Genomic DNA, 21,450 nt, shown 5'->3' on the forward strand with positions numbered 1-21,450 from the left:
TTTTTTTTTTTTTTTCTTTTCTTTTTAACCTCCCTTTTCCCGGATTGAAATCATTCCGCAAAATTTCGCCCTCGGTCTGCAGCGTGGAAGAGGCAGAGGGTGTTGCGGAGAGGTGGAAAGCCTTCCGGCTGGTGAAGCGGTACAACCAATAATAGAAATATCGAAGTGTATAACGGAAGGAATTTTCGCTGCAGCGGGGAACGAATTCGAAACTGTTCCACACGGCTGACATGGACAGAAGCAGCACGCGGAAATGGCCCCGGTGGACAATATATTACAGCTGGTTTGGTATCCCTGAAAAGATGAGAGGGGAATATTAAAATTGCAAGACGATGGTGCCGTTCGAGTGCCGCTTTCAGGGGTTGGGGTGTGCAGGACGCTGCTGCTGGTGCTGCAGCTGCTGTTTCTGTTGGAGGAGGAGGGGGGGGGGGGGGGGGGGGGGGGAATTTATGGGGAGACACTAGAGGTGATACTTTCTCTGTACGCGTGTCGTACATTTATAATTTCCCGGGGGTACGTTCACGGGAAAAAGAAAGACTCTGCCACGAAGAGATGAAGGGATGCAGGCAGGGGAAGGCGAGCTGTGGAGGAAAAGACGAGAGTGTGTCTGAATTACCAAACGTACGTAGATACATTTGGAGGATCGAAGGGATACAAAGATGCAAAAATTACCCGACTCAAGTTTTCGAAAGTTTTTAAGTTTAGGGCTGTTTTGTACAGTTGAAGGGTTGTTTAATGGGTTGTAATCCAGTTAGGAGAACGAAATGAAGCGATTTTTCATAAAGAGATATTTTAATTTGGTATAATAAAGATTTTTATACGTATTGTGGTAACGTTGAACGTCGTTTTGATATTTTTTATTTGGAAAAATAACGATTTTTAAAGCTGCTTTGTGGCCGATCTCCGGGAGCACATTTAAAAGAAAAAAAAGACCTTTTGCGGTGAGTTATAAGATGTTTCTGGGCTGAATCGTCGGAAATAAACAAGATATTTGTTTTTAACAAAACTGCGAAGAAAAAAATTTCGATTGTCCATAAAAATTTTTGCCCAATTTGATTATAAAATGGAAAATATCTGACGGTGAGAAAAAAAACTTCGATCAGGGACCGAAAAATATATTGGTAAAGCTTGTGTGAAAATTTGTGAATGATTGGTTCAAATATTTTCGAGAAATCTTGCTCACCAAATTTGAAAACACAGTTTTGAGAAAAACAAGTTCAAAGTTTCAAAAACATTTTCAAACGCTCCGGGGGGCGTCTTTGCAAATGCGAGCGTAACTTGGAGAATATTTGTCGGATCGACGTGAAATTTTTTCTGTATATACTCGAATATTAGCACATTACGAAAATGAAATTGAAAAGAAAGAAAATAGATTTTTGCAGAAATTCAGACTCGGTATATAACCCCTTGAGATTCGAAGCCAGGGTTTCGATAATCGCGATTGGAGTAGAAGGGGAATGGGTGAATCGATCGTTTTTGGTGATTGAATTTTTTTCCTCTTCTCCTCTTCTCAGCTCTTTTTCCCATCACCCTTGCTTAATCCAACGGTTCTTTCCCCCCTTTTTCTCCACTTATCCTCTCTTAATTCGCGTTCGCTTATTAGTCTGTTCGATGTGGAAGCCGACGCCGGACGGGTAGAGGTAGAAACTGTATGTATACATTTATGTATGTATATGTATATACATATAATGGTATATAAGTATATTACATATATGTATTCGTGACGAGAGAATAAATGGCCGCGAAATTAAGCCGTCGAAGTTTTCGTTAGTATTACGAAAGGCGAGAGGTATCGAGGAACGGGGGGAAAAAGGAAATGATAATAAAGGAAAAATTGACGAAGGGATCGGAAGACCTCGTCGTATTTCATCCTCGTCGAGTTCAATGCTTTATATTAGGTAGAGGGTACAGGTACATACATTTACGCCCTTGATTTGCCTGTTATTATACTTTATCAGCTTTTTGCTCCTTGGAACGGTAATTTTGTCGAGTTTGGCTTACATGCCCGGGTATAACTCTATATAATCCGTTCGTATACATGTATACGTATATACATCTATAAAGACGGAATTGTTTCTATTAGGGTAAATTGGGGCCATCAAATCCTTGTTTATCAATCTTACACCTCAATTTAGTCGTTGGGTAGCCTGCACTTTATTATACATAGGAACCAATTTTCACCCTGACTGCGCACGCCTATGTACAGAACGTTTTCTCAAACAAACGCCTCGGTGTCTTGGGTTGCCTATCATTCAGGGGAACGAATATCGATAAAGCAGACGTACCGAGTCCTCCGTTATCACTTGATTCAAGGCGTATGATCATTTTAACGTGACTCCGGAATGCGATAGCTGAAACCCTTAGCACAGGTTATAAACAACGAAACAACCGATGGGCCAATTTTACACAACATGACAACACGGGACAGTTACAGATCAGTCGCGAGGACTTTAAACGAGGTAACTATCGATAACTCGTTACGTCTGTACTACCGATATTTTTTCTCCTCGGTGGTAGGCAACCAAACGTGATGTGTACTTGGAAACGGGATGATGAAGAAAATTGGTATATAGGTGTTATATTTGTAAGAGCTGAGAAAGAGAAGGTGATACAGAGAGAGAGAGAGAGAGAATTATATTATACGTACTTAGGAATTACGTCGAACTGGCTGATTTTTTTATTTTCATTACTCAGGCACATAAACACTAAACAGTTACGTTTTATTGATTCGAAACTACGCGGCAATTCAGCGCCCCAGCCTTTCGCTGGGTTAGAGGGAAACTGGATTGCCAGAGTAGCGAGTGTAGCTACACACACACACACAGATATAAATATATATATGTATATATATATATATATACATAAAAGAGATGCGGCAATCAACCGGCTGAAAACTGCAAAGGAAGCTTTTACCATTCGGTGTATTTGTTTATTTTACCGCCCTTCCGCCCCGACGAGGTCAGATATAAATAAATCTACACCAATATGTGTATATTGCGTTAAAAAGTACGTACCTACTACTGTATTGGTAGGTGGGAAGGAAATATATCCGTGATATTATTTGCTCTTGAAGGAAGAAAGAATCTGACGGAATGTCTTAATTGACAGACTTAATATCGTGCATTTTATTATACACGTCAAGCGTTGCAATTATTTTTTTTCAAAGTAAAGTATAAATATTGACCGTAAATGACGTGTGTTTATTACAAGTGTATTTCTGAATACCGGACATACAAGAATTCGGGAATTAATGCTGTAATGTCGGGAGGTTTATTTACGCAGCTGAAAATATCCAAATGTTTGGAAATTTACAATATTTCGTCAACAAATGTCAGTCGCTCGTTTTTGTAATTTTATATATATATATATATATAATATATGTTATACGTATATTTGATTTATTGTTGCGTTGAAAAGAAAAAAATACTATAAAAAACTGACAATCGCTGAAAAATGTAACACGGTCCGTACTTTCTTTTAATCGAATTGGATATTCCACCTCTCCGAATATTGATGAGGAAAAAAAAAAAAAAAAAATGAAAAATGAAACAAACAATACACACCGATCGAGTTTCCATTTCCGATAATTTCCTGTTGCCGACTGCAATAACCGATTTAAAATCGCTGCGGTAATTTGTTCCTGATAAATGAACGGCGTAATACAACGCGTCATATCTTTCACATATTTTTCAATTAGCGGAAATGACATAGCGAGGGGGGAATAAGAAAAAATAGGAACGCGAAGGGGATGAAAGAGGGTGCAGAAAAAGTCGGCTGTTGTCGCAGATGTAGGCATCAATCGTTTATATTAATACCGTATATACGTACATGTATATGTGTGTGTATATATATATATATATACATGTATGTATATGTATATAATGCAGCAGGGCGAATTCAAGTGCGAAAGGGGAAAAAGGGCTGAGAGACGAAGAAATAGGGAGAGAGTTTTTTTCGTGGGCCATTGAGACCGGAAGTAGCTGCTGTTGCCAGGCGTAATATTCATACGTACATTTTGTCCCTGCCTTCATTTTTCCCTATCTCTCTCTCTCTCTCTCTCTCTCTCTTTCTCTCCCTCTCTCTCTTTCGTCCGTCCTGTTTATTTATTTATATTTTTCTTTCATTTGTCTTTATTTTTTTTTTTTTTTTTTTTTTTTCTTTCACGTCGTTGACTCGCTTCTATCCTCCACTTTTGCCCGACGGAGAAAAAAAAAAAAAAAAACAACGACGGTTTACCGTCCTTTGTATCGCTTTCCTTTTCATCCCCTTATCTAACAGTGTATCTTCTTCTTCTTCTTCTTCTTCTATTTTTTTTTTTTTCACATCTTCCACCCCCTTCTTCTCGTACATCTGTTTCTTTTTACCAAGAACGTCCGCGGTGCTTCGCTTTTTCAACTTTCGAGTTGTTTCTACTATTCTCTCGCCCGCGGAAGAGAAATAAAAAAAAAATTAAAAAATTTTTAGGTAGGGGGGCGGGGGAAGCACAAAGAGACAAACACTCGCGACGACGACAATCTTCTTCCCTTGGCGCTGATAAAAATCTATCTTTCCGACGCGAAACAACGCTTCGCTGTACGTTAACACACGCGCGCACAAATTTGGATTATCGAAAGGCTGCGTAAATATATTTGTACATAATATAACGTGATATAGGTACGGATATATCGTGTGCATGTATCGCGACGCGTGGTACACGGTATAATAAATTATCGTGACACCATCGATTGAAAAGTTTTCCCCGTCTTTTATCGCTTCTGTTGTTGGGTATTTCGTTTTTTTTTTCTTTGTTTTATTATTTCTTGTTTTTCTCTCTCTCTCTCTCTCTCTCTCTCTGCCTTTCTTCCTTTCTTTCGATACTTTCGTCCTTTTTTTTTCCCCCTTGTTTCTCTTTTCCTCGCTCGGAAGTATTTGAATTTTTCACTCCACTACAGCTTGTCTTTGAATTTTTTTTTTTTTTTTTTCCCCCTTACTTTTCCTCTTCCTCTCCCGTTGTCTGGTCGTTTTTTTTTTTTCTTCTATTTTTCCACTTCTTTTCTTTCCTCATTTTTGTTTCGTATAAAGTATACGCATGTGTACCTAAACCTATTGTATTTTACTCGTATATATATATATATGTATATATATATATATTCAACGAGGCTAACGGAAATCGATCGATCAATTCAATGAAGCCAATTTTCCTTAACACATTATGCTTGTCATAATATTCATCAATTATCTTTCGGGACTAATATCGATTATTATGTCACTCGCGTGTAATATTATACGTTATATACATATATAGGATCAGGATTGATATGCAAATACATATTTTCTCATTTCAATGATTTTCATTCGTCGTTTGGTTTTTTTTTTTTTTTTTTTACATAAAGTATGATGTTTGGTGCAAAAAAATGCAGTTTCTATTCTTCATATCTTGGTCTATATTATACGTACATACGTTGTAATCTTTAACGTGCAGACATATATTATCCTGGCCCTAATTTATGAATTACGAAATAATTGTGAGACACAGGCACTCAGAAATCACCGTTTGCTCACTCACCTGGCATTCGTAGGTGCCGTTGTCCCGTTTTTGTACGTATTTTATCTGCAGCGTCCAATCGTCGGAACCCTCGGGATGCAACACTTGGAAACGTTCGTCGTTTGTGTAAGTAAACATAGAGCTGGTCAATATGTGCCAGTCTCGTCGGCGGATCCACGATATCTGTAAATATTTATCACGATTAATTAATATATTTCTTTGATATTGATTCGAACTTCCTCACATCGTAAAAAAAACGAGCTTTTACGATACGAAAGCTGTGGAGTGATTGTCACGAGGTTATTTCATTCCAATTCCCGGCTTTCAAGCTTTGCACACACACATGCACACACACACACAAGCCCTGCAAGTTTATTAATTCACTTGATTCCGATCTCGCACGGAATTAAACTCACCGATTCCACGGATATCATTCCCCGTGGGGCTTTTCGTCCGTTTTATATATATATATATTGAATGTACGTGTATGTATATATACACGACATTCCCTTCTCAGCATCATCGTTCTAGCTAACCCAAATTTCATACCGTAAAATGCTGATTGTAGATAAATTTACATTGCTGACTTTGAGTAAATTAGATTTCACTTAATTTCATACAATCCTAAAGCTGTGAGATAACGATCCCATCCCAAACATGTGTCGTTGCAATAACGTCTGCACTTGTAATTTCAATTTTATCAAAATTTCATGAAATTCGGACACGGTTTTTTCTTGTTTTTGTTTTTTTTTTCTTTTGTTCTTCTTCGTCGATTAAAAGCTCAGCCGTATTGGTACGTATATTAGCTTGACCGTTTCCGATTAGATTGATGTGTTTGTTGAAAAATAAGAAGACAAAAATTCGTCGTAATGAAGAAACAAAACAAAAAAAAAAAAAAACAACTGCAAGTTTTCTAATATTAAAAAAATTTATGTCGGCATGTATTTCAACAAACACATTATTCTGATCGGAAACGATCAAACTTTAGTATACGTACCGATACAGTTACGTTTTTAATCAATGAAGGAGAGAAAAAAAAAAAAAAAAATTTCACGAAGTTTGGTTAATTGTTTAATTGTAACGGGTAAGAGAAATGTTATCTACGTATTTCAGTATCTCTACAACGATAAATCTGTTAAACTTTTGATTTGTTTTCCTTTTCTTTTTTTTTTTATTTATTCTTCTTCATTAAATTATATATATATATATATATATATATTTTTTTTTTTTCTTGTTTATCAAATTTTGGCTCCTATGTCTCCTCCCTCTGTTTCGCATTTATGCACATACACGTTTATTTTCGTACACAATCTGTGTAGGTATACATATTCACGTTACGTATAACGTACAAGAATGAACCGCGTCGTCCTGCTGCAGGATATTTACTATTTGGCAAGAGAAATAGGGATTTTTATGCTGAAATTTATTGCCGGCAAGCGGGACGAACGACGGTTTTCGTTTCAAATGGTTTCTTCTCTGCTTGTTGGATGCTTATTTTCTATGCTCACGTGTGTCACGTATGCGTATGTTTGTATGCATAATTAATGCATGTGAGAAGCGTGAATTTTTCGTTGGTACATATTCAGATTTTTACTTATTCTTTTATTTATTTGTTTATTTTATTCATTTTTTTTTGTTTTTTTTGGTTTCTTTACGTCTTTTCTCCACCGCATACATATATACATATTTTCCTCAAACCGCAAACCGCAATAGCAGCATCAATTTCATTTAAAACCAACGAAAATATTATTTATTCTGTTACATGTTGCGTGAAAGTTGCCTTTCGTTTTTTTTTTTTTTTTTTTTGTTTATTGTTTTTTGTTTTTGATTTTTGATTTTTACCCAATATTGTAATTTTGAGATGATATGTTATTGTTATTATTATCATTACACCGATTCAAATTTGATTCAATTGACTTTATAAGTGATATTGTTAGAAGCTCGGTTTTATAATCGTGATATATAACAACTGAAATTTCATTCGCACTCGACTATTCGTATGGAAAGAATAAGAAAAATAAAAAAAAAAAAACTGGAAATCGTTTCGGGCAATGTGTAATATCTTCCGGGAGTGTTTGCCCTGCACTAGCAGTGAAGAAATATGAGAAATGACGTGTGCAATTCAAGAAGTAAAAGGAGAATGAAAAACGGTTTAAAGATATGAAGCAAAAAGTTACAGGGGAAAGAAATTGTAGAGCCTAATGTAATTATATTATACGGGACGGGGTTGAAATTTTGAATTTGAAAAGGTCCGAAAGGACAAAATGTCAAAACGTGCGAAAATGAGAATATTTTTAAATTTGAAACATCGGAATTTATTGGCTTGGTGAAATTTCACCAATAATTTGATCTTTCTTTGTTTTGAATTTTCGATACTTTTACGTCCGAAATCCTAGATTCGGAACTTGACTTTTCGGAACTTTGCTCCGTCGTATCACGAATTTTCGAAATCTTGCACGTCGGAACTTTAAGCCGTCGTCTTTCCGACTATTCGAAACTTTGTTGTTTCTACAAAGTTTGATTTCCTTACTCGAAGTTTCGCGAGGAAATAATTGAGAATTAGGCGTTTTCGGAAGTTTTAAAAATTCTCAACTTCGAAACCCGCTATATGTTACACCTATACTCAAGTATAAATATTGACGATATCTATTCGTTAAATTACGATTATAAATGTAAAAAGGTTGTGATTAAGAAACAAACCTCAGCTCCGGAAACCGTACGTTCAGCAAGATTTCTGACCTTGCAGTGAAGAAAGGCGTTTCCACCAAGCTGAACGGTCACGTTTGATATCGTGTTGTTGTCGTTGGCGTCGTTGACCCTTTGCAACTCGTCCAAATTACTGTACCACAATGCTCTCCATTCCGGCGCCATGCTGTACGGTACTCGACGACCTGCGAAACACGCAAGAGCGAGAAATAAACAAATGAACAACGACTAGAAAAATTCAGTAAAACATGGAAAACTAATTTTCATTTTCTACCTAGAACTATATTTTGTCGATTTTGGTAAAAAATGAAAATAGTTGCAGACTGAGCGGTAATCGGAATTAAAAATTTCCCTCAGTGCACGATAACGCGGATCGAAGAGGGTGCAACGTCAGGGGTATATTTCGAGGGTGGTTCAACCCTCTCGCCATTCGACCGACTGTGTGGGACTAATTGGCACGGCATGGTGCCGCTCGTTCCCGCGTAATAATTAGGCAATTATAGGTGGGGCGCAGGGCAGGTGGATGATATTCGCGATTGGCAAAGTTGAGGATTCGTAACGAGCGTGAATAATAAACAACGGCGACGACTGGGCTTGAAAAAGCTGTTTTCCTTTTCGTTCTACTTTTCTAACTATCGTTCTTTCCCTCATTCGAGCGTATATTACATATCGGTATTTTGTTTTAAAAGTTTTTCATCCTTGAGTCTTCGGTTGTTGTGGGATATGTGTATATATATATATATATATAAGTGTGTGAAAGTGTGAGATGAAATTTATTACTCTTTTGTGCGAGAGGAGGAGGCCTCTTTATCCCTGACTCCCTGGCAACCCTGCAAATCCATTTTATTAGGCATTCATGTATATTTGAATCAAACTTTACACAAAGGAGACGCGTCGGTTGAATATTAAAAAAATTTTTATACCTTCGTCTGCGTGTTCGTGCAATATACAAAAATTTGGATAACAGAAACGTAAGAGAAGAGAGAGAGAGAAAAAAAAAAAAAAACAAGAAAAGATTGAACACGAAAAGCAATAAGGCTTGCGTATATATGTATTGATATAATCTATGTATGTATTTACAATGAAAATTTATTACACCAGACGACTTTATCGTTTTTATATCTTTCTCTTTGAAAGGTTATAAACAATCGTTTTTTTTTTTTTTTGTTTTCCTTTTCAATACCGTGGAGGCAACATTCATTTACATATTTTTCTTATTTATATATATTTATGTACACACACACACACAGACAGATTCTTTTTCATCCAATTCCCCTTTACTTTCACCCCAATACTTGAGTTTCTTCTCAGCTCGGCCTTTGCTATATTATACACTCTTTATAAATAATTGATAATTATGCTAATGCACGAAACGCTTCTACAGAATGACGGTTTTTGTGTTCCGCATCTTTCATCCTTTATTCTCTGTTTCGTTTTCTCGTTTGTTTTGCATTCAATGAATTATGTAAAGAATTGCAATATACTTTTGGCAATAATTTTCCATGCGGTTGGATAATTTTGACGTATTCTTTCGTATCCCAAATTTCACGGCAAATAAGATCGTTAAAATTCGCATATGTATTTTTGTAAGGGCGAGAAATTTTTTTGAATAAATTCATTTTATTTCGCAGATCGTTCAGAAGAATTTCCACACTCGGCAAACTATGAAGCAACAGCGTTTTGCACGTAATTATATTTTTAAAATGCGTAAGATTGCAAAATCTCTGGTGATTTTTTTATTTTTTTTTTTTTTTTTCACTAGTATTACGTCGTTGGTAAATAAACCTCATTGCAGAAAACTCATTTTCATTTTCAAACTCACGAGCATATTATCGTACGCAATGTGTGGGAAAATATTTGAGAGCGCACAGTCGGATTAATTGTAAGAAACGTTTCTCCTCGGTTCGTGCGTTTTGCGCCCGCGTATCTTTGAAGCGAAAAGGAGCAGCTCGGGACATTGTTCGCTGGTCTTTGAACTCGGAATTACACAGTGGTAAAGGGTGACGATAAATTGGCCCCGGTGTGAACGAGGATGTTACAGTTTGAGAGAATATTACAAAACCCACTTGGCGTGTCGGGGTGGATATAATGGAGGAGGGAACGCACGTCGCCTATCACTGCAGGTGGTGAAAGACCCGCTCACTTGACTACACTTAACGATCCGAGCAGCTTTCTCTCTTATTTGACAAATGGCTTCTACTCTCTTAAGTTTGCCGCTTGAAACGAGGAGACGAAACCATTTCACGGTACGATAATATCACCTATTGGCTATTATCTAGTTATTGTCAACCGGATAGGGTGGTCCCCGGAAAGTTCACTTTTGAATTTTAGGAGGGAAAGAGAGAGAGAGAGAGAGAGATGAGCAGGCACCGTGTATAACTCGTTTGTATGAATCACAATATCAATAGTCAAAAGAAAGTCAGACAGTAAGAGATATCTTACACGTATTTTTAACAAGCGAGATATTGAATTTCAACATCTCTTCTTCTTCTTCTTCTTCTTTTTCTTTTCTATTATATACCATGTAAAATTTCGTCACACTCGAACAAATTTTATTATAATTGTATTACACGCACAGCACACGTATACGATCTGAGTTATATGTATATTTATATACACATTGGGTATTAAAAGTGTATAAATCTAGGGTGGTCCTTAAAAAGGTGATTTTTTAATCTCGATTCGGTTCCACATAATTGAAAAATAATTCCCCAATTCTTTCAGATTTTTATCTCAATTCTAGCCTGTGCTACAAAGAGGGTGGATTCGACTCAACCCTTTCAGGGACATGTCAAATCTATCGAACGGATTTAGATGAAATTTGGTTATCGACGGATTTCTCGGGTCGCTGAGTACGGATCTGAACTCGATATTTGAAAATTCAAAATGGCGGGTCCAATATGGTGGAACGAAATCCAAAAAGCTATTTGATTCCGATAAAACTTGGTATTCGGGAGTTTTCGAGTTCGCTGATTACGAATCTGAACTTACAAAATTACAAAATTGAAAATGGTGGATCTGATATGGCGATATCAAGTGACTTTTTGGGTTTTGGTCCACCATATTGGATCCGCCGCTTTGAATTTTGAAATTTTGAGTACAGATTCGTAGTCAGCGACCCGCAAAACCCCGTTACACCAAATTTCATCCAAATCCGTTTGGTAGATTTGATGCGCCCCTGAAAAGGGTTGAATGGGGAAATCCACCCTGTTTGGGGCACGGGTTAGAGTTGTGATAAAAATCTGAAAAAATTGGGGAATCATTTTTGAATCACGTGGAGCTAATTTGGGAGGCGAGTCGGTCGAAATTAAAAATGGACATTCTTAAGGACAACCCTAGGGATCCCGTATCGAGCAATAATACTATTGCTTGACGATATCCTGATAATTATACCCTTTCAATCACTCTCGTCTCTATTGTCAGACTTGATCATCCGCGTGAATGAATTCTTTCCCCCCTGTCATTCTCTCGAATTACTTCAGTTAAACCCGAGCCTCAATAACTGGGAAAAGTTACTCCAGTTATGGTCAGGGGAAGAAGAAGTGATGTTACAGTTGGGAACACGGATGAACGAAACTGGCGAACAACAACCGGGACTTTGCATAATGTATATAAGGGTTCATAATTGCTTAGCTGTAGGCTTATATTCTCGGCTGAGTGACTTCACGCTGAGAAACCAACACCGGCTCATGGATTAACAAGTAATTAAGAAAGGACTCCGTAACGGTTGATGCTCTCTTTAACGGGTAACTCGAAGAAGAAGAATTTTCAGAGTAAACTAGGAGTGGGGGAGGTTGGAGAACGACGCTTTGTGTCAAACTGGTTCCCTTCCTTCCTTCCTTCCTTCCGGGCTTCGAGTCGCGTGGACAAAGTTTTTTGTTTAATTTTTGAGCGAATATTTACCAAGTGACGAAACGTGTACTTTTCTTTTCTTTTCTTTTTTTTTTCTTTTTTTTATTCGACCATAGCTGAAAGTGATTTGAAGAGAATTCACCCTGCTTGAATTATACGATCAACCCCGACGCGACAGCATGATTTTCTCTCTTATTCACCCTGGACCCTGGACCGTAGGGTTATTTTTTACGCGCAATAAAACGAGTCGTTTCAACTCGACCCACTCAACTTTTGACCATCGTTTTACCCCGATGGTCCATGACCGGAAAGAAAAACTTGAAAGCCTTATTGGTACGGTTCTAATTAACTCCGCGGGAACTTGCCGCCGGTTTAATACGTACTTCCGGTTAGTATGTATACACGCACGTCCTCTGCCAACGCGCACGCGGATGTCGGTGTAGGTACGAGTAGGGATGATGTAGGTTACGTTGCCAGCGTAGGTAGGGAAGGGGGGGGGGGGGGTGGTAGAAAAATAAACGTTGTATAAGGGGACGGATCCTCCTGCTTAGATTGGATCATAAATTTTAGAGCAATTCGATAAGTCTCGACCTCTTTGATTAAGTTAAAAGTTTTCGTAGAAACGGGAGCGAATCGTATCTTGATACGAGGGAACAACTTAATTAAGTTCAACGTATATATATATATATATATATATATATATGTATATGTATGTGTGTGTGTGTGTGTGTGTGTGTGTGTAACATCGCGTTCGATGGTTCATCCTGCAGGACGAAAATTGTTCCCCTTATATTACCTCCACCTACCTACCTTTGAGCCCCGAAACCCTTAGCGATTCGACCTCGTTAGCCGCGGCATCCGGCCACCAAAACTCGGTTATCCCGTCGTACGTACGTACATCCATCCATACATACACACATCCATACATACGTACATACATACATACACACAAACCCATGTAATACGTGCCTACCTATTTATTTGTATATACCCAACTTGTTCATTAATACGTAGGCGAACATACGTGGAGGTGTGCAAATAATAAACAACGGGATAAAAAACCGACGCGGGCTTGATTCGCAATGGAAAAATTATCAATCGAGATTACAAATTAACGCTAACGGTTGACCATGAAATTTGTTTAATTTCAACAATGATTTCTTGCTACATTTTCACGACCCCTGAGAAAGCTTCGGAAAAAGAATTTTTTTTTTTTTTTTCTTATCCTACGACTTTTTAAACCCAGTTTAAAAATATCCAAATTGATTCTTATGAAACGGGAGGGGGGAAAAAAAAATAAACAGTCATTTTGTTTCCGGAATGTAACACTTTCACCCAAGTTTCGGAGCGAAACCTCGTTTTTTTTTTTTTTTTTTCTTTCTTATTTTTCAAAGTAATTTCTTCTATTTTTTTTTTTTTTTTTGAATCTTTTTTGTTTTTCTAGTCTCGTACGCGTTAAACATTTATTATTACATTTTTTTAATAAAAATCTTGAGTACGTTTTGGAAGCGGAGCAAGCGATAAAAAAAAAAAAAAAAAAAAAAATCACTTCTCAAATTGGAGATGCGGTATGTGTTACGATAGATTTTTAACGGGTGTGAAGATGGAAAAAAAAAAAAAAAAAAAACGAACTCCACTCCCACTCTGAATATTCGTGACAATTTTTCATTTTGGAAACCAAACGTTCTTTCTCTTGTTTCATAAAAATCAATTTGGACGTTTTTGAGATGGGTTTGAAAAAATCACAGGTTAAAGACGAGTGATTAATAAAAAAAAAAAAAAAAATGGTGAAAATATTTTACGGAAGTTTTCTCAACGGTCGTACTAAAGTAGGAAAAATCCTTGGTGAAATTGAAAAATGTCAGGGACAACAGTTTACCGAGCTGGCGTGGAATTCCATATATATATTATATATATATATATATATGTATGTATATATATGTATATACATATGTATGTATATACACACACGTGGCGGTTGTGTGGAGTTGTAAAGAATCGCAGGCCAATCTCTTTTCTCCACGGGATTCTTCGGCATTGAAACTTTCTCTTCTCATTCTTCTCTCTCGCTCTATATTTCTTCTCATTTATTATCATTTCTATTACACGTTTTCTAATCCAATCTTCGAAGTGATTCGGCAGTTTAGATAATACATGTATGCGTTTCACGCGGTATTTATGTATCTATGTGCTCGCATACCGAATGCACAAATCACCCCGTAACTGCACGCGTCAAATTAGCTTCTAGCTCTGTATTGTTCTTACTGCGTATGTACGAAACTTCGGTCGGGCAAATAGTTGAGTTGATATGGACCGGGTGCATGTGTTCGCCGCTGACAGAAAACGTTGATAACGTTGACGGATGCGAGCGGTGTGAAACGAGATTGGTATTCGATGTCACTTGACCGGGTTCCAATTATTCAATACACGCCACGCGGGGAAAAAAAAGAAAAATAAATAAATGAAACAAAAAAAAAAAAAATGATAAAATAAAATAAAACAAAAAATTAATAAATACCAACAACCTCAATTTCTCCACCGATGGAAATTAGTCTCCGATGCTTGTTATACTCGGGTTCGATTGTATACACGCACAAATTTCAATGGATTGTTCTTCATTGATAAAAAATTATTAACATGTTTGAATACGTGATTTACGATACGTAGAATCTGGTTTGATAAAATTTTAGGTGATTAGAAATGATGTTATATTTTATGTATACATGAATATTCTTGGATCTTTGACAAATATTCGTTGAATTTTGTACGCTACAGTTGCGAGGTTTTTTTTTATTTGTGAAGGAGGTTGTCGATTGTTTACAATTGTGAGACTACTACATTTTTTTTTTTTTTTTCTACATTATGTAAGAAATCGGTTGAGAGTGTTTCGCTAAGCTTGATTCTATAGCCAATCAGGTTTTCATTACAGTAAGTATCCGTTTGTTCGTTTGTATCAACGTTGCGTCGAAATTTTTTTTTTTTTCTCACCAACGTTACGGTCGTCGAGCTTTTCTCGGAAGCAAAATTACGTTTTATTAATACAGTAGTGGTAATTGCAAGCGGTTTTGCGCGTACGATATTTATTTCACCCTGTGATGCGTGGCCACGCGGAATACAATGTTACGTGTTGTAAAAAATATACTTGGTCGAGATGCGAAAAGGAAGAAAAAGTAGTGGGTGTGGCGAAAACGAAGACAAAGAGATTAGCGGGAAATCGGCTACCGGAACCGGGATACTCCGTACGTGACCAAACTTGAATTGGCTGCCGCGCTTCTGGTTCCTGGTGGAGTTCCTTCCACCTCTTGTGGCCAACCGAAGAGCCCGAGGGATCCGCCGGTGCTTGCAGACGCCGAAACACTCGAGAACCCGAACAGCCGCGACCTCTCGAGTCTTTGCCGGTCTTTCGGAGACAACGATACACTGCTTGTATATACATACGTATTTCACCCCTCTTTTGTTTCCACGGGGACAATGCGGAGCTCTCTTGATGACGGTGGTGGCGGTGGTGGTGGTGGTTGTCCGAGGTGAACAACTTCTTCGCTCCTTCCACGAAGCCGCGCGGATGTTGAGAAAAGTTCGTCTTCACCCGGAGGAGAACGTTCGACGACAGAAGAAGGTGAAGCGGAAAATGGAACGAAAAGTCTGCAGAGGAAAGGATCGTCGAGGAGGAACTTGAGGCTGATCCTTTATGCTTGGATCCGAGGATCTTGTACTTCGACTTGCTTCTTGTCTTGAAATATCGTTGGCAACACGCGATACGGAACATTTAATACGAAGTTTCAGTTGATTTTGACGATACGTTAATTGTATTTGCACGGAACGATGCTACGTAGCGGATTGCTTCTTCTTTGGGTTTCGATGGTTTATGAGCGATTGGATCCAACGAAGTCGTGAATATCAGCGTAATATAGAAAAAATTAATTTTTCCCGTGTTCCGTGTCACTTGTTTTTACCATCCTCCGTGCCCACGCATCACCGACTCGATTCGGGCGATGATAACCTCGTTCTATTGGCAAAATGTCATCGTGACGTCAGAGAATGGTTTTCGGCGCCATTTTATCACCACATAACCTAACTTTTTAATTTTAAAGAAGGCAAATCGTAATTCTTGAGTTTTCACGTTCGTGTGATTTTGTTATCGTTTTCGATGATTTTTACGACTTTGTTCGATCCCGTTACTCATAAATCATCGAATCCCAAAGGATGTATACAATATTTTTGTCAAAATCGAAATTTGGACGTTCCTCTTAACGGCTCAGAATCGTCGCTGCCTATGGTGGTACATCTTCTTCTTATTCTTCTACATTCACCCCTATTTCACATGGGTATTAACAGACACCATCCCGCACGATTATCGATTTCTTCCACGTGGCGAGCTCTTACCGATTGTGCCACCATGTCAAGGGTCATCGGATTGAATCTACCCACGTTTTCTATTCGCCAAGGACGTCTGACATCTATTCCTTCTCTGCTAAGGATCTCGCTCCTTTTTCTCCATTCCTTTCTCTGTTTTTTTTTTTTTTTTTTTTAGTTTTTCCTTTTTTTTTTATCACCTCTTCTTTTCTTATCTTCCATTCCCGTTAGTAGACGCGTCCCACGTATTCTCGTTGCAAAAAGACAGCGACTTATACAAGAGATGTGGATTCTCTTGGCAATGCCCAGACAATCCACCCTTCTTCTATTTTTTGTTTTACCTACCAGAGAGTCAATTAAATGTTTTACCATTCGCGAACTTACGATTTGTTACTCGATCCTATCGAGTTTCGTACGTTTTTTCCCCCCCATTCGTTCCCTCTCTATCCTTTCTTATATTATAGTTGAAAATGTCTACCAGTAGATTACAGAGAGATTTCGTTGAACCAGAAAAGAGCCTCGAGCCAGCGATTGAAAACTTTTTATCATACAATTTGGCAATGAAAAATGTGTTCGAGGTAACTGTGAGTTTATTCTTAATTTTTTTTTTTTTGTTTTTTTTTGTTCAAATTCTTTTTCTCTGTTTTCTTTCTTTCAATTCCTTTATTTACACCCCTGTCTGCTTCTTTATTACTACAAACTAATACCGTAATTACTGTTTCGCGTGGTGAAACTCGACGCGATGATGGATGTAGGTATAATATTTATGTATAACGTTTCGCTGAAGGTTGATTAAACAGCGAACGATACACCATCGCCTTGTATTATTTTCTCCGTTTTATACTTTGTTAAACGTACAATTGCGTAGCGATTTTTACTTCACATTTTACAGCCAATTTTTTCATTATCTTTTATTTATTTATTTTTTTTTCGTTTTCTTCTCCTCGTTCGATCGTAAAAGAATATTACTCGTGGATAATTTTCCTTTCGAATTATCAGTTTTCATCGCGACGTTTCGCATAAATTATATCGTTTTTAGTACCGTGTCGACGAATCGATTTCGAATTAATTTATTTTTTTCCTTCGTCGTGATCAAACAACCAAATGACTAGGATATTAGGATACTATAGTATGTATATTATATATATGTACATATATATATATATATATATATGCGTAGGTTAAGGTACCGACGTGCAATTCTCGCAGCTCGGCCGTCCGTATGCGTCGAAATATCCTTTCGCCGTCTTTCCCAAGTATCCCAGGGGAAATTCGAAACTCTTGTACATACGCTGCGTTACGTTGTGTTGCGTTCCACGTCGTTCCTCGAGGCAAATGGTCGGTAGTAGGAAGGACGTTGCGATTATCAAAGCCTTTGTCTTGGCGGACCGGGGCGGAGGACATGGTTTTTAATTAAGTCATTACCGTAAAAACGGTATAATACGTTCGTATATAAACAGTAATTATACATGTAGGTACGTTAACGCTTTATATACATGTATATATCTATTATATATAATGTATATCGGGGTGAGCCAAAAAAACTAACTTATCGAATCTATGGTCTTGAAAGGACCTGTTTACTGAGAAAAAAATTCTTAATTATATATATATACACACATATAAAATATATATATATATACACACATATGCCCCCAGAAGCGGGGGGATGAATAAAAATACGAAATGAAGTGTATACACAATATAATATATATTTGCCAATTAATTTTTTATACCGAAATTGGAATTAGGTATGTATTTCGTGGCCTGGATTCTTTTTTTTTTATTCATTACTTATCTTCGCCTTTGGCGGTGTACGAAAAGTATCGGTACTGATCGGCAGTAAGTTTTTCTTTCTCTTTACAACGAATCTCTGTGTTCAGTTTCTGACGGTCTATCCGATCAACTCGCGCGATGATTTCGCGACCGTTGGATAGAAGAGAATTTCAGTGTTGAAGAATTTTACAACGAATCGACGCTCGTGAAATATTGCAATGTATCGTTCAATTTGAAATTCCGGTTCTACGTGAAATTAATCAATTTTCAATGTTTTACCGATAAGCGTTATATATACGTATTCTCCTCCTTGTTACTTTTTCTTAATAAACGATTATATCTTTTCCCCACTTTGTATATTTACGTTTGAATCGAAATAAAAAAATGATTTTTCTCTTTCGGAAATTTCATTTCCGAAAATCCTTCATTCGTCTGCCAAGTCCCGCCAACAGTTTCAAACTTTTCAATCCATCGTTTTCCAGATCATTGCGAAAGTTTGCCCGGACACTGTCGACTCCCTTTTTACGGTGATAAGAATTATCGCGGAAAAACTGTGTTTCTGGCTCGTATATATTTTTCTTTTTTTTTGTTCTTCTTTACGATTCCAGAAAAAGGGTTCAGACATTTATTATATACGAATCGGAAGGTAACGTGGATGGATTAACTTTGAGATGACGGGAATGGTCGGTACCTATATGTACGTATAGGTGAACGGGTGAGAGGGAGAAAGAAAGAGAGAGAGAGAGAGAGAGAGAGAGAGAGAGAGAGAGCGAGAGAGCAAGGAGTATTTTCTTTTCTTTCTATCTTTCTCCTCCCTCTTTTGCGAGATATTTTGCTTTTTGCCTCTCTCTTTCTCTTTCACTCCCGTTTTTTTTTTTTTTTTTTTCCTTTTTTTTTTGCTTCTCCATCCGAAACCGACGTCCCCTCATTCATTACATGAATCGTAGGGTATATATATACCCAAAAACCCTACCATACCAAACTACCTACCACCAGAGCCTCGCGGATCTGGCGTATATATAGTTGACAAGTTTATCAGGGTGGCTTATGAGTTTTTTTTTTTTTTTTTTTTTTTTTTTTTTTTTTTTTTTTTTTTTATTATTAGCCTTACGGACTCGCTAAGCAGGGAGGGGAGAGGAGAGGAGAGGAGAGAAGGGCGAGGAAGGACCAGTAATACCCGTAGAGCCGCGAAGATGGACCCTAGATGCAGGGACGCACTTAAGATGAGATCTCTGATTTATATTTTACGTATAAACCTACATCTATACACACACGCAGACACGCGCATTACGTACTTACTTCGTATCGTACGGAGCGTATAGACTGCCTTTACGTCAAACGTAACTACACACATGTATATGGGGCATTCCACGCCAGTTCGACCTGGGTTTCAGCCCTTGACCTCTTAGATTTGGTACGCCATTTTTTCTACGATTCTTCTCACTTCGAAAGGTACTCGGTTTTTGTTTTTTTTTTTCGACTCAAACGGAATTTTCTACAGCTTTTAGAAACGATCTTATCGACCGACCAAAATTAAAAATTTGAAAAAATTCAAAATTTTCAAATCAGGACCCGGAGTGGGCCGATTTTCTCTTCTTGCTTTTTCCGAAAAAAGACGATGAAAAAATTAGAAGCGAAAGTCATTTTACTGTGGATGGTTGCTGAAACATTTTTATACGTCACGTGGGATTTTTGAACATTTTTTCAGATTTCTCGCAACATTTTTTTTTCCTTCTTGATTTTGCCAATAAAAAAAAACAAATCGCAGATGGTAAAATTTTGCCGAAAAATCGGGAAAAAATTTTCAAAAATCCCACGCGACGCGTAAAAACGTTTCAGCAACCATTCGTAGTAAAATTACTTTCGCTTCGAATTTTTTTAACGTCTTTTGTTGTTTTTTTTTTTTTTTTCGGAAAAATCTGAGAGGTCAAGGGTAAAACCCAGGTCGAATTGGCGTAGAATGCCCCATATGTATACACGCAAAAAACACACACCTTATCCCCGATCCAAGCAACCCGCGAGTGTTGGGTCTAAAAGTCTACGTACGGGCCCCGCGTTGCAATCGTAAAAGTAGACGTCGGGTGGATTTTTTTTTTTTTTTTTTTTACCCCCTCTTTATCTTTTCTACTCTGCTTCTTCGTCTCGCTTCGCCTCTTTTTTTTCACCCCCCCCCCCCCCCCCCCCCCATCCTCGACCTCCGTTTCGTACGACACACGTGAGTGCTGCTATACTTATAACGTACGATATTTTTTTCACCCTCGCGCTCCTTCCTGCCCGGATCATTTCAACCCTCCCCCCTCCCACCACCCCCTTCATCGCTACTTTTTTTTTTTTTCTCATCCAGTCGTAAAGCTTAAACGGGCAAAATCGAACGGAAAATGTCAACGGCAAATATACACTTCCGTTCACGACCACGTATCGTTTCGCGCATATACAGTATACCAGGTATAGATTATTATTTATACATACGCATGTATTGTGTGTAACGGTAGGCGCGAAATCGCGTTCGGAGATTTTTTTCGTTTTCGTTTTTTTTTTTTTTTTTCTCCTTGCTTTACTTTGAAACTTTGGTTGACGATTTTTTATTTTATTTATTTTTTTTCGAAATCGCCAGCTCTCGTTATTGTTATAGAATTCATACGTGCAATATTATAGTAGACGTGAAATGTCGCGTCGTGACGTTAATTTTCGTCATTCATGAAATTGAATCGGAAAAATTGAACAACTTTGAAAATTTTGCCGTGTGTTTCGTTTGATTTTGAACAATCGAGTTGCAGCACCGTTACTGTTTGCGTAGAATTCGGTTTTAAAAAAAAACATCGATCTTTCATACTTGATTGAATATTTAACGAGCCAGCTGGAAGTAAGAAATTGCGGTCGGTATTCGGCGAACGTTAAGAAAAAAAAAAACAAAAAAATTCCTCAACGAATGTGATATAAAAACTGTAATCGGGGAAGATCGACAAGAAAAAAAGAAAAAAAAAAAAAAAAGAACTTCACCAGTCATTGTGATTACTTACAATAATTAATTCGTCAAAATTTCAACAAAACTAAGCTGAAATATATCGTATAGCTAAAAATGGCAGCGGCTTATAAATAACGAGAATAGAATCGAAACCAATGTTTTCACCACGATATTGACAATTTGAAATAAACCATGATCCTTCATTTCAAGAATTATACATCCATCCGTAATTGACTATCGTTATATTTGACTTTCGTTATTCGTAACTCAAAAT

General features: G+C 37.5%; 1 protein-coding gene across 1 annotated transcript in view; it reads right to left on the minus strand.

Annotated features, from left to right (window-relative positions):
• dpr12 (defective proboscis extension response 12) overlaps positions 1-21,450 on the minus strand; it is a 159,071-nt gene that overhangs the window by 45,470 nt on the left and 92,151 nt on the right. The window contains exons 3-4 of the mRNA XM_046634921.2: positions 8,225-8,415; positions 5,546-5,707 (exon numbers count right to left, since the gene is read on the minus strand). Coding sequence (XP_046490877.1) covers positions 5,546-5,707; positions 8,225-8,415 — 353 coding nt within the window. The remainder of the gene's footprint in view (positions 1-5,545; positions 5,708-8,224; positions 8,416-21,450) is intronic.

This window comes from Neodiprion pinetum, chromosome 7, assembly GCF_021155775.2.
Source record: "Neodiprion pinetum isolate iyNeoPine1 chromosome 7, iyNeoPine1.2, whole genome shotgun sequence".
Lineage (NCBI taxonomy): Eukaryota > Metazoa > Arthropoda > Insecta > Hymenoptera > Diprionidae > Neodiprion > Neodiprion pinetum.